This window comes from Podarcis tiliguerta (genome assembly GCF_965153285.1).
Source record: "Podarcis tiliguerta genome assembly, chromosome: 12".
In the NCBI taxonomy this organism is placed as follows: Eukaryota; Metazoa; Chordata; class Lepidosauria; order Squamata; family Lacertidae; genus Podarcis; species Podarcis tiliguerta.
In genome coordinates, this window is record NC_139545.1 from 3712311 (window position 1) to 3726681 (window position 14371).

The window sequence follows — 14371 nt, forward strand, 5'->3', positions numbered from 1 at the left end:
ATCCGCCTCACCTTTTCCCAGCATTCCACCCTCCTGTTCCGATTGATGCAAGACACCATGAAGGGCGTTATCATTACGAACCATCTCCCATTCCTCCGCTACATGTGTAAGTATGAACTCTTGCAGCACCTTGGCTTACTAAAGAACAGCTGAAGAAAAACATCATAGGTCACGGCATCTTTTGTGCTGCTTGAGCAACCTATAGCAGCAGGAGACCAGCTTCCCCTAGCAGACCCCTTTAAGAGGTCTCCCCATAGTTTAAAATGCCCTCCTCTTCTAAATCTGGATGGGTTGATTGCAGTGAGCATACTCTGTGCATGTTTAGAGGTGCTCTTATGCTACCACCTTCTATGTGTAATGGAAATTGGCTCCAGACGATGTGATAACTTTGTGGTGTTGGTTCAGTGCCTTTCACACGACTGGAAGAATCCACACGAAAGCCAAACCATTTTTCTTACGACGTGCCTTTTCTGACTCTGGTTCCTATCTGTATTTCATTTCTACTTCGTTTTGCAAAGTATCCGATAACTTGGGATTGATAGGCGCAGGGTAGCCAAATTAGTGTCAGACTTGGCTGGACTGAAGCGTGATTTCACACACACACACACACACACACAATTCCCCGCAATGGACTCAAGATATCGTGCCACCAGGAGGCTTTCCTATCTGTGCTACCAGAAAAACACAGGGAAAGCTGCGTGTGTTTTACAGGAGCCGCCTGCCTGATGGGGTGGAGCCAAGGTGGCAGTGCGCAGTGAGGTCAAGGTTATATGGACTCACTCATGGGAATGTTGAGTTGGCTCCATCAGTGCATCAGCACCAGGGTGGCTGTCCTGTTTTCTCACCTGAGACACCCTGCGCCCATCCCCACCAAAGCTTTGTTTACTGGGGTTGCAATGCAACCGCTTCTGGGTTCCAGCAAGACCTTGAGAGCCCCACAAGATTTCACAGGAACCCAGAAGCTATTTATTCTCACTTCTGCAGCAGTGCCCCTTGGATTCCACTGTCCAAGGCAGCTGCCTCAGTCTGTCTCATGGACGGTCCGGCCCTGATCATCGCAGCTCTTCCTGATAAACAGGCACAATGCTGCTTCTGGAAGGCTGTTGCTGTGGCTCTGCCTCACTAGGTAAACAGCTCCTGACTTTTTGAGTTGTGCAGATACAATACTGGGTACAATTTTAGCATCATGTTTCCCCTTTCTCATTCCCATGGATTTATCTTAGCATGGCTTCTGCTAAATATGACTAATGCTAAATAGGTTCCCTTTTAAACTGGGTTTCCAAACCTATTGGAACCCCTGATTAAGAGAGGCCAACCTGATTAACAGAATCCATCGCCTGCGGTGTTGCATGTTGCAAGAAATACATTATGGTTAAGGCAGACAAAGAAAAGCTAGAGAGGGAGTGAGAGAGAAAGTGTGCGTCCCTGAAGGTGCTTGCTGATTTGCAAACTGAGGTGCTTAAATGTTCCCTTGTACCTTTGGAAAGGTTTTGTGGTGCAGCAAAAGGGCAAGATTTACTCTTGGAATGCCTGGGGTTTATCTGTCTGTGGGTTCACTGAAGCAAAACAATCCTACTGCCTTAGCAGTGAAACTTATAATAGGTAGCTACCAACTATTACCTATATATTTTGTTGACATTTATTCTATGAGTTGTCATTCTATAAATACTAAATTAAAAAGTACCAAACACTGTAAAATATCACGATAGAAACTGGGACTGGCGTGTCCCCCTCCTGGAAGCTTTCCCCCCCTTTTTCAGTTTTTGGATTAGGTTGGAATTCTTTCTTGCTAAAAATATCCCATGGTGTCAAAAGCTTTTCACAAGTGACTGCTATGAAAGGGGATGAATTTTTTTGGGGTAGATTGTCATAGTCTACAATTGTAGCATGCATGTACACCCAGTCATTTGATTGATGGATTTGTAATCCAAACAAAATTGCAAGTGTGGCAGTTTACACTAAGTTCACAAAAAAAATACTAGTGAAAGCATGTATGGGGGGGGGAGCCTTTATTAAAAATGAAAGACTGCTTTATTATGGATGGGAAAGGTATGTCAACATAGAAGGGAAGGGCGGGGGGTTTTCCCCGGTGTCTTCTTTTCAACTATAAAATCCAGAAGAACTACTATAATCCATAAAAACCCAAATCCACAAAGCAGTTCCAGTCCTTTGCTAAAAGGCTTGATATATACATTTAATCATCTCTAATAATCTCTCTCACAGTGTGGAAATAAAGGAAGAAAAGCACAAGTAATACTTTGAAGAATAATGCTAGTTGTTTAGATGGCAGATTGCTTCTCCATGGCTATTAGTTACAGCTGTGTAATTACATATATACTGCAGGGAAAAAATGAATTTGTTTTAAAACAAGTCGTCTTCTGTGAGCAGAATTAATTGATATTAACAATCCTAACTATATGCCCAAGAACATACACAATATTTTACCAGCAGTTATTTTGGATCAGTCTCTTATTAGCCAAATTGTAATTTCAGAAGAAATTGGCCTGAAGGCTAGCAATAAATCTGTGTTGCATTCTTCCTTGGGCTTGAAAAGCGGGGGACCCTGTATTTACAGTTAGAGTAGTGGGAGGGGAGAGGAGACTTCCAGGAACTGTGATTTATTTTTCCATTGAGGTTATTTGCATCTGTTATTATTTGGATTGTACTCGGTTGCGCAGTAAAATGCATTTGAATGGTCTGAATTAAACTGGCTCAAAGGCTTTTCCTTTTTCTTTTTGAGGACACCTCCGTGCACTCATTGCTGAAAATTCAACACTCCATGAGAATAATAGCATGCAGAACTGGCTTGGAAAGAAGGCCTATGAATTGCTGTGCCTTTTCTTAACCTTACAACACGAGCCTAACTAATCATGTTTACTTCAGAAATAAGTCCTGTTGAGTTCAGTGGGACTTAATCCATAGTTGAGGGTTGCAGACTCTTCTTAGGTCTGCAGACCAAAGCGAATGTGTAATGTGGCTTTCATGTTACACTTAACATTGTCCTCAAGCTTGGGTGTGACTTGTTAGATTCTATTCATCTCTGAGACATTCAGACATTCAAGCTAACAGTAAAGCTTTTGTTGGGATGTACCCTTTCAGAGTGAAGGTGGGAGATAACATTTTTTAATATTTCCCCATTGAAAAAACTCCTTTCTAGAAAGCAAATTAGCATCTCAAGGAGAAGTGTTCAGCCTTTTATCTCACATGCTGTTTTCTATGTGCAGGGAAGTTTTATTTGGCACAGAGGACGTTCAGATTGCTTTTCCTTACAGTGGAGCATTCCAGGAAAAGCCTTAACATTTTATTCTGCTGAATGTATGCATTGGCCTAAAAGATCTTCTATCTTTGTTTGAAAGTCAATTATTTTCCCTCGTAAAAATCACAATAAACACACATCAGAAGTAAAAGGGAAAGGAGGGTTGTACCCAATTCTCGTCCTACTCAGAGCAGACCAGTTGGAGTTAATGGGCCTGGCTAACTTAAGACTCATTAATTTCAGTGGTCTTCTCTGAGTAAGGGTAAAGGTAAAGGACTCCTGGACAGTTAAGTCCAGTCAAAGGCGACTATGGGGTGTGGCGCTCATCTTGCTTCAGGCCGAGGGAGCCGGTGTTTGTCCACAGCTTTCTGGGTCATGTGGCCAGTAGGACTAAACCGCTTCTGGCGCAGCGGAACACTGTGACAGAAGCCAGAGCACACGGAAACGCAATTTACCTTCCTGCTGCAGCAGTACCTTTTTATCTACTTACACTGGCATGCTTTAGAACTGCTAGATTGGCAGGAGCTGGGACAGAGCAATGGGAGCACACACCGTTGTGGGGATTCCAACTGCTGACCTTCTGATCAGCAAACCCAAGAGGCTCAGTGGTTTAGACCACAGCACCACCCGCGTCCCACTTTTCTGAGTAGGATTAGCATTGGATATAACCCCAAGCAAGACTTTTTGCATTTTCTGTCAAGGTCGAAATACCATTTTCTGTCTACTTACTACTACTTCTGCAGTAAGCAGACAGCCTCTGATTCTGAACTGCCCTCTGCCACAGCCTCTTCCCGCTCACTGAACCCTGTCTCCTCTTCTGCTTCCGACACCACCTCCTCCCAGTCTGCTCTCTTCACCCTCTCACCACTCATTGTCATTCCACCCCCCCCCCCATTCCCTGGCTCTGAGTCTTCTTCCCTTGGGGGTTCCCTAGCTGGTGCCTCTCCCCATTCCTTGACATCCAGCCAGTCCATGACATCAAATCACTCCTGGTTAGCATTTGAAACTCTTCTCTGATTCTTGTGCTGAGAAAGGGGAAATAAAAGTGGCAGGTGGGAGAAATTCTATGTAGAGAATGGAGCTGGAGTTTTTTGGAGGGAGGCCTTGGCATTTTGTCTTGTGTTCAGTGATAGAGCAGGAGGTTAGGCAAACAAGGCTTGATTGGTAGTTGTGCTACGAAATGCTTTGTGTCGGCTACGTACCATTTTTTGGTCATTCTCCCAAGTTAATTGTTACTTAGCCAGCTTCTTTCTCTCTTTCTTCTTTGAATGGATGGTAAGCATTATTGTCAGTGAAACCGGGTGAAGAAATAAATAAAGCCTTAGCATTTCTGGGGATTCAGAAGAGGACAAGAGTAAAAGAAAAGAAAAATGGAACAAGGGGTTTTCTTAATAGATCTTCCCATTGAGAAAGATAAATGGTATCTTAGCAAGTTACTTTAATTACTTGAGGACAGAAATTATTTATCCCATTTAACTCTGGCGCAAAATTACATACACAAGAGAGTCAAGAAGCCCTTCAGAATAAAGGGCTAGCTTGGCAATGGAATTGCTGTCAGATGCTGGTAGTGTACTTTAGGACAAGCAGCCACTGCTATAATTATGCTATCATATCCTATCATTAAAGATTCCGTTGAAAAAAGGTTTATAAATTACTCCTCTTTCAGATAAACCACCCCATATTAAGGCATCAACGATATGGTGCAGAATTAAATTAGAATCTCATAAAATGAAATATGTTCCGTATTAGCTGTTTGACACTTAATTTGCCTCCAAATGAGTAGAGGAAATCACAAATTAACCTGCCTTTGTTTTTCCAACCATAGCTTATTAGGTGTTAGAACAACTGCAATTACAGCCAGATAATAACCCCCTCCCCAACCTTATGAATATGTACTGAAATGTGTCACTTTGAGTTAATGAAACCTGTTTGTTAGGACTTGTTTAGATTTCTTAGTATTCCTATTGTACATCTTCAATTTACAGCTTAGCATGAATAAACGTAAAACTTAAACTGTTTTTCAGTAGCAGCATTTAAAGAGCATTAGAATTTGTGCGTGTCTTGCCTTCTAAAAACAAGACACATTTCTGTTTTGGGATGAGTACTATTCAAACAGCTTGTTTTATTTAAAACATTTATATCCTGCCTTCCTGTGGGCTCATGGCAATCTGCAATAAGAAATAATATCACAACATCTGTAGCAGCTCTAAAAACAACAACTATAAAACAAAATAAATTTAAAGCACAATTATATTAGTAGCACAAATAAACTAACTTACTCTACATCAGTAATGTGCACCAGCTGAATCTTTGCAGCCCCAAAATCCTGCAAAAGAAGTAAATTTGGAATGATCCAGTTCTACCAGGGGTGCAATGCCAATGTATAGAAGTTTCTTACAGGACTCAACAGAGAACTGTTAACCACTTCCTCCTGTGCAATGCAGTTCTGTGCTTGTAAACATGCAGAAGTCCCACTATGCTTATTGGAGCTTACTCTCAAGTGAGTGCAGAATTGCAACTTTTGTATGTGTGCAGTACTGCACATGCAGGCAGCAAACAGATTGTTTTCTTAGTTATAGTTATGTTTTAATATTTATTTTATTAAATTTATATTCCACATTTCTTTGATCATGGAAGAAATAATGCAGAAACTATGGGTTAGATTTAATTAGATTAAATGTAACGGGGTGGAAGAAAGCAAAAAGAAGAAAGTGTATTTTTCAATTCTAATTTCATTGGCCTTAACAGTTAACTCCTTCAGCTATTTTATTTCCCAGTTTAGCCCTGTGTAAATTACAGTCTTCTTCTGTTGTTATAAATAACAGCTACTTACCAATGGTAAAATATTTGAATGCCTTAAATACAAGTAATGCTCAGAGCTTAATATTTAAAATAGTTTTAATTGCTTAGAAGTAAATCATGTCCATGTTACAGTTTGCATTTGGCATTAGACAATTTTGATAAAATAGCTTTCAATAAAATGAATACATTTAAAACAAAACAACTGTAACATCTCCAGGGAATTTCATTTGTTACAACCTTGCTGTCCACAATGAAATGGCTGTATGCCACCTCAAGTTACATGGCTACCTGTGAGCAGCAGGATTGAATATTGGGTTTGCAATGAATATGTAGACATTCCACGCAGAGATGTGTAACCATGACAGTCATAAACCAGCCATGTGATTCGCACTACCTTGGTCATATAATGCATCTTTAGAATCAACACTGTATTGAGCAGAATATAGAACAATGGGACATGGTGTTAGCAAGCAGTGAACTGGGACTGCTATCCCATCTGTCTAATAAACAAACCCCATTTGTGGGCTGCTTTCAGTTTGTTATTTATAAATATTTGTAATTCCACCATGATTGTCTATTATATACATTTTTGTTTCTTTGGCAAAAGAAATTGGGGCTGTATAATAGAATTCATAGTGCACGCAGGTCCTGCTACCCAAATGCTCGTTTATGAAAATTAACTCATCCAAATACAAGGAATTGGTGCCCAAACCTTGCTTATATGCATCACAGATTCAGATATTCAAACAGCCAGCGCTCTGCATAGTACAGAAAACATGGTGGGAGGGAAGAGGGGAAGATCCAACAAGTAAAAGAGCATTTTCCCTTCCTTGTTTTTGTGCTCGCTCCGGCAGTCCATATACTAAAATTGGAACGATACAGAGAAGATTAGCATGGCCCCTGCTTCTTTTGCAGGGTTTTGAAGGGTTTTCATCACTTGGGGGGGGGGGGGGTCAACATTCTGTGCTTGGAAAAACATTAAAACTTTCCCCATAGGAATCAGTGGAAATTGTTGACTCATTATGCAAATGCTTGTCTAACAAACGAGAACACCTTGTGTTCGGATAGCGAGACCTGCATGTACAGAAAAGTTATTCCACTGTTAAATTCCATAGGTCTAGGATAGGATCTATGTCCCTTTGGTATACTTTATTAGCATACAGTAAAACACACTGTTTTACTATATCCATTACAAGATGTATTTCTACATTCTTAAAATAACGATCACTTTTATTTTGCATAACACTTGCTTCACAGGGCTCTCAGTGTAGTTGTGCTGTTCTGCATTGTCCATGCAGGGATTAACTTAGAAAGTGCGGTATCAAAAAGTGAATGCCTGTGATGGAAAGGCGTCTGCCTGCAGAATGGTGCAAGAGGAAATTCTCAGCAAACCCCCTCCCTGCAGAGTCCTTCTGTCCCTCCAGAGGGAGCAGATAGTTCGTAGGGCCTAAGTGGACTATAGATTTTGTTTCTAAGATTCCAACTAAACATCAGGAAGAACTTTCTGACAGTAAGAGCTGTTAGGCAGTGGAGTAGACTGCCTTGGGAAGTGATGGGTTCTCCTTCCTTGGAGGTTTCTAGCAGAGATTGGATGGCCATCTGTTAGGGATGCTTTAGTTGTGAATCCTCCATTGCAGGGGGTTGGACTAGATGACCCTGGGGGTCCCTCCCAACTCTACAACTCTATGATTCTGTGAAGGCAAAAGAGGCAAACAGGCCCTTCTTACCTTGGACATTCCATGGCTACATGGGGCCATTGGTGTGATACATGGAATGAAATCCTGTTTCTGATACTGATGCCTCCAGAAGAAGTACAGTAGTACTAAACAGAGAAAAGACTAGCATGGAACCCCTGGTAAGAGAAAGAAAATGGTTCTTAGGAAGTGTTAGGCATTATGTGTTGAGTGTAGCTTAGAAGATGTTTTTGCTGGATCAGATGTACATCACTACGCTACTCTAGGACTGGAAAGTCAGCTGAAAAGAGTTTTTACAGTAACTGGCCTCTTACAAGCCAGGAAAGAGGAAGCCTGGAGTCTAGACCAGAGCTGTGGTCTCCTGCTTTAGGTATGGAGTGATATTGCATCATTTATAAAACTCAAGGGGAGTTTTGTATAGATTTAGTGACCTTTTTGGCACTGTATGTGGATCCTTCTATCTGGAATTCATCAATCTTCATTTGGAAATATATCTGCAAAACTGGTCAAAAATTAGTTTGTGCTCCTGAGACTCAATGAGGGGGTCTGTGAAAAACTTGCAAGTAACCCAGTATAGCCTGGTGAATGCTTCCCCTTAAGGCGGGATTTTAGCTTCCTCGGATAGAGCAAATAGGGGCAGCCTGATACAAAAGGACCCGTGTAAGGCAAGGGATTCCCTTAAGGGCAGAATACATTGGACCTGAGGCCAGTATCTGCATGGTTACTTACAAATCAGCCTTCTTTCAAGCTGGTCAGGCCAGCAGGTCAAGACTGTTTCATTTTGTAGAGAAGGCAGTGACTCGCTTGAGGCCACCCTGTGAGTTCCCTGCCTTAGTGGGGCTTTCAAGACAGCACTTCCCACTGCTGTCCTCCGCTGTTTCTGCATCAACTCTCTGAGATACATCTGACTTCAGCTGCACAGCATGCCAGATGAAATCCAGGCACAGGCTTAGAGAAAAAGGGTCTGTGTGGGTGGAGCGTTAGACCCCTTTTAGAATTTGAAATTTGCAGCTGAGCCACTTCTTCATCCCGCCCGCCCCCCAAAATTTAGCTTAATTTTTATAGAGCGCTTAATTTGGAAAAGCCCAGAGCAGTTCACAAATCAAAATGTCAAAGACGAAACAAATCAAAATAAAGCCATAAAATCCTTTTCAACCTTAAATAACCATTGACTTTCACAGTTACACAAAAAATCCTAAATATAATAGGCAGCAATTAATACCCCTTCCCAAAAATGAAATGCATAAATACTGAAATATTTTATTTAAAATATTTCTTAACTGCCCTTCTTCAAAAGATTTGAGGGCCATGTAGAAAGTACAGAAGATGTATATCAAATTGTTCTCAGGGCAGAGAACAATACCATCAATAAAACAGAGCAGATAAAGCAATGATTACCATAATCTTAAAAAACAAAATGGTGGACTACGCTGATAAACTACAAAAATAATAATTCTTAAATCCCCGAGAAACAACCAGGTCTTAAACTGGCACTAAAGAGAAACCACCGTTGGCGCCAGGCAGACATCAAAGGGAGTTAAACAATTGATGCTACCACAGAGATGACCCTCTCTTACATCAGCCCATAATGTATAGCTCCCATAGGTGGGGTGTGGAGCATAATTGCCCTTTCAGTGTAGTCCTCGTGATTATATAAAGTTTGAAATGTAGAGGGATGATTAGTACACTTGTTAGTTAAAATACCGTAATGTTGAACTGGGTGTGCTTCAATATTCATTTTGTATATAAAATTCAGGACATCCTTGACCTATCTGGCAAAGAATGAGCAAGTGGGATATTTTTTGCTTCTGGAGTTTCTTGAACAAAGTTCCTGTGCTTTTCTTTGTGCTGTAGTCAGCATTATTAGGCAGTGAGCAGATATTGACTGAGGTATTCAAATTCAGTGAACTGGAAGGAAGGCAGCTCTATAGAGGCTGCTGTCAAACCTGTTGCACTGGCCTCTGAGGCAGCGGAAGTGTGACAGACTTTTTAAAAGAAAAGTATAATACTGTACTTCCATTCTTGTTAAGTCTTGCTTCAAAGATGACTAAAATTTACAGTCTTGGCTTTTATTGTTTTTAAAGAGAACTAAAATTTACAAACTTTGTTGTTGTTTTTTAATTGTTCAAGACTAATATCAAAATGTCCATGTTGCACAGCAATGGTCTGTGTGAAGATAAAAATAAATCATACCTTTGTGAAAGTGACACTAATGTACATATATCATCTGTGAAACGAAAGTAATTTCTTCCTCAACCATCCTTCAACACAATGCTCATCCATTTTGATTAGTGCACATCACCCTCTCACTAAGAAAAGGCAAAACTCTCCTAAATTCAAACTAGAGGCGCCAGGAAACTTCACCGGAATCAGGCACGGAATTGAGCATCAGGAACTTGGTAATGCTCACTTCAGAGGAGAGGCCAGCATTGAAAATCCACAAATTCTTCCCCAACTAGATTAATTGGAGCTGGAGAAGACCTCCCTGCTGGGAACACTGGAGCTGGAGGCCAAACCCCACCTTCCTAGCAAGGTCACTTAGCCCAGTGGCATGGTCTCTCCCCACCACTGTCTGAGCCTTGGTAGGGGTCTCTCTTCATATCAGCCCTCCAGCAAACCATGGCTCTGGGGGAACTGGGAGGAGAGGCAAACATTTCTTCTCATGGGGCTCCCAGTGTGCCATTGGCGTTGGCTTTCTCCCCAATTGTTTCAGGGGCAGCTCCTCACAAGTGTCTCCTAGCAAAGCTGGTGATGCTTTGAAGAACTGTGGTGGGGGACAAACAGCTGCTCCTTACTGGTCACCCTCTTGCCTTAGAGCTGGATTTTAGCCCCACACCCATTTTTCTAGAGTCAATTGGCCTTTAGCACAGGGTGATCAAATGAGTAGGCTCATGACACTAACGTGGACTGACGGTATGATGCATAGCAGGGCATCCTAATCAGGGCTGGATTTGGATGAAGAGCGGCCCTAGACTGCTCCACTTGTGAGCCCCCCCCCCCAATCCCCACCCTCACGACTAGGAGAAAATGGAAGAGTGTTAGAAACAGAATTCAGTGAAGCCAAGGATGATGACGGGTATTTAAAATTCTGCAATTCTCAATTTCTCCTCTAAAGGACATAAGATGTTATTGTTAAATACCATGGTGATTTTTAAAAATGCATAAAATTAACACTGAAAAACTTTTGCAATACCTGAACTTTGTAAACCTTTTGTGTAATAAGCATAATTTTTTAGGAAAATGAAATTGTAATGTACTTTTTAAAAAACCTTGAGTTTACAAATTATATTGCCTGGGAGGTGTAAACAATATGATCATGATTACCTGACAGTGTGGCACTTTTAGAATCTACTTTACATTCTCATTAAACAGTCAGATTTAAAATACATATTAAGAAGTAAACTACAACCATCAAATAAGACTACAATTTTTTTTCTAGCCTTCCTCATAGCAAAAATCATCCAAAACTTCGTCAAAATTTGTTTGTCTAAGTTTGTCACTTTCAAAAGGCAATTGGAGCAATTGGGCCAAATTGGATCCTGCGGGCCGCTCCTAAGGGGCCCCCCACACCAAGGCAATCTACAGTGGTGCCCCGCAAGACGAATGCCTCGCAAGACGAAAAACTCGCAAGACGAAAGATTTTTTTGTTTTTTGAGTTGCTTTGCAAGACGAATTTCCCTATGGGCTTGCTTCGCAAGACGAAAACGTCTTGCACATTCGTCAATGCATTTCTATGGGAAACCATCAGTGCATTTCCTATGGGAAACCGTGCTTCGCAAGACGAAAAATTCACAAGACGAAAAAACTCACAGAAGGAATTAATTTCATCTTGCGAGGCACCACTGTAGATGGGTTTTATTTATAGCTCTTCAGAATTTGGCTGTGAACTAGGGCCCCACAAAACAATTTCAAGTTGGGCCCCAGAGTTTCAAATTGGGCCCCACTGGCTGGCCCTGAGTCTCATAGTTGCTGGGCCCGAGTTGCCCTGCCTTTGCACAGTTTTGGGTTTGCAATTTGGGGAGAGGGGAGACTGCCTGCTGGGGGTGGGTGGGCTGGGGAGGCCCCCTAGATTTAGAGGCCCTAGGCTGCAGCCTACTTAGCCTATACACAAACCCGGCCCTGATCCTAATGCTTAAACAGAAAGGTGGTGGGTGGAGTCACCAGTGACCTTAAAACACATTTTACATACATTTTGTGTCTGCATAACAATGTTTAATAGGGATCCTGCTGATAATCAACACAGTTGCTAATCTGTAGCATGGTATAGTGCATGTTAGTTTTGAATTTCCAGGGCGGAAATGAAAAGCATGCAGGATAATTAACATTACCAGCCATTATTAAGGACAATTACGAACCTGTAAATGATATTTTTAAACCACTGCATTATTCACACTTTCAGAATCTTAGCAGCAAACATACGGTCAGTGATACATTTACTGTTTTGAGAAGTGAATTTGCCTTAAAAATTTACAGTCACCCTCTCTCATTTATTTTCCTTTAATTCACAAGCTCACGTTACAGCATGTAAAATCGTAATTAAAACAGAAGTCCCAGAGGGTTGTTGCTTAATATTGCGAACATGACTTATTTTAGGTGTTTGAAATGGAATGGATTTTTTTCCCCTTTTAATGATTGAAAATATGTTAGAATCACAAAGCAGACATTGAGAACATGGAGGGTAATCTGAGAGCCTTTGTAGGCAGCTAGCCAGGATAAAGAAGTCCTTCATTGCTGCCAAGAGTACGTAGGGCAAGGCAGAGAGGTTGAAACCTGTTGAAATAATAACCACTCTGGCATTTTCAAAGGATAGCTACTGCTGCTTCTTAATTATCAATGATACAGAGGGAGGGGAGGATTTAGTAATGCACTTAAGGGGCCAATGCAGTGGAGATAATATCCAAATCTTTTAAAGAAACACAAAATACAAATGGATCAAAGCAGATCTACTTGTTGGGGAGCTGATACACTGCTGTTTGTGGGCTGATGCCAAAATTTTTGGCTTTGACAATTGTTGGTTAACATTTCCTGCCAGTCAAAAGTATCACCTGAGGAACTGTTATTAAGCTGGCTTCAGTGTTTTATTATTTTCTTACAGCTCAGTCTGTCCATACCGTCTTATGTAAAGCATCCTACACAAACACCAATAGGGGCAAAATCTGAAATTAAGTGTCATCAGAATTTTGCCTGAGAGAATTAGGATTGAGTCTAAAGTTTGTATAGCACATGTATGCATACACTTTTTTGCCTTTGTGATGCATAGTCAGGACCAGTTAGACCCTTCATTCGTCTGCTGGTGTCATTTTTACATGATTTATGAAGGACAGAAAAAAGAAAAACCATAAGTAATTATCAAGACTTGACTTCAGCTTGCTTATAGTATAACAATGGCTCACTGTTGGGTTATCTGTGCTCCATCTGGCTCTTGTGCGCCCAAACACACACACACACACACACACACACACGCTTTAAACGAAAATACCTTGAGGAATTTTTGTGGCTCTTTTTTGACCTAGGACATCATTTTGCTGGTGTCTTTGCTCACAGAGAGGTTTGCGTTTGATGGGGGTTTTGTCATAGGCACCCTCTGAAGTTTCAGTGTACTCAAGCACTGGAAAGGCCCTTATTGCAGAGGCTTTGTTTTCTTTGTTGGACTGTTTATTTTGTTTTCTTCCCACGCGGTTCCCTAGCCTCACTCTGGCAACTGCTTTTCCGCATGAATTGCATTCCTCGGGGGCCGCAAGTCTCCTAATTCTTCCAGTCGATTTGGTTGCTGCCTGCATGATTATGCCTCAGCTCCAACTCTCTATTGGTCTGTGCCAAAGAAGCAAACGGCTTGTTAAGTGTCTTACACATGAAGACCTAAGTACATTTTTAAACCTCATTAGTGCACAGGGCTCTGCTTTACTCCATTTTAATAGCATGTGAATTTCTTGAACCACCATTTGCTTTAGGAATGGGCTGTAGACTGATTTTACTTATTTCCCTCCAACCTAGAGAGACTTTAGATCAGTTAACTTAAGACAGGGTCTCTGCAAACCCATTATTGTGAAGGGATTCACCAGGCTAGTAGCTCCACCATCTCTTACGCTCCCCCCCCCCCCCGCCCAGCCCCTTGAAAGCAGCACTTACAGGGGAAGGCTACTCCATATTCCTGCCTCCTCCAGGAGCAAAGTGCCACGACGCCGTTCATCAGCAAGAATGTGTTCTGCATAGATGTGGATTGAGATAAATTAATGTTAGGAAGAATTGCAATGATAACATTGAGAAAGTTCATTGAAGTTAAAGAAAAGGGAGTGAATAGCAACTTCACCCACTTACATGGTGCATTTAAGGACACGACTGAAATGGATGTTAAATTTGCTTTCTGAAACAGTGACCTTTATCTGAGGATCACAGAGCAGTTTAGTCCCACCCTTTCAGAACTCCATCAATGACTTCATTTTTTGGTCATTCTAGAATGAGAAATCTTGTGTATTGGCTTTTATACTTCTAGAAGATTCACAACATCATAATTAAACAGGTTTGAATTTCTGGGTCACCTGGCCAATTAGGTGTGAGGGTGCGTGGACACAGTGAAGCAAAGTTGACATAATGTGAATATTGTTGTAAATATATTTTA

At 41.3% G+C, this 14371-nt stretch overlaps 1 protein-coding gene across 5 annotated transcripts in view; it reads left to right on the plus strand.

Annotated features, from left to right (window-relative positions):
- Positions 1–14371, plus strand: part of GLI3 (GLI family zinc finger 3) — a 253340-nt gene that overhangs the window by 143402 nt on the left and 95567 nt on the right. For all 5 annotated transcript variants that reach the window (XM_083407003.1, XM_083407001.1, XM_083407002.1 and 2 more), the window contains one exon: positions 1–106. In XM_083407003.1, coding sequence (XP_083263129.1) covers positions 1–106 — 106 coding nt within the window. The remainder of the gene's footprint in view (positions 107–14371) is intronic.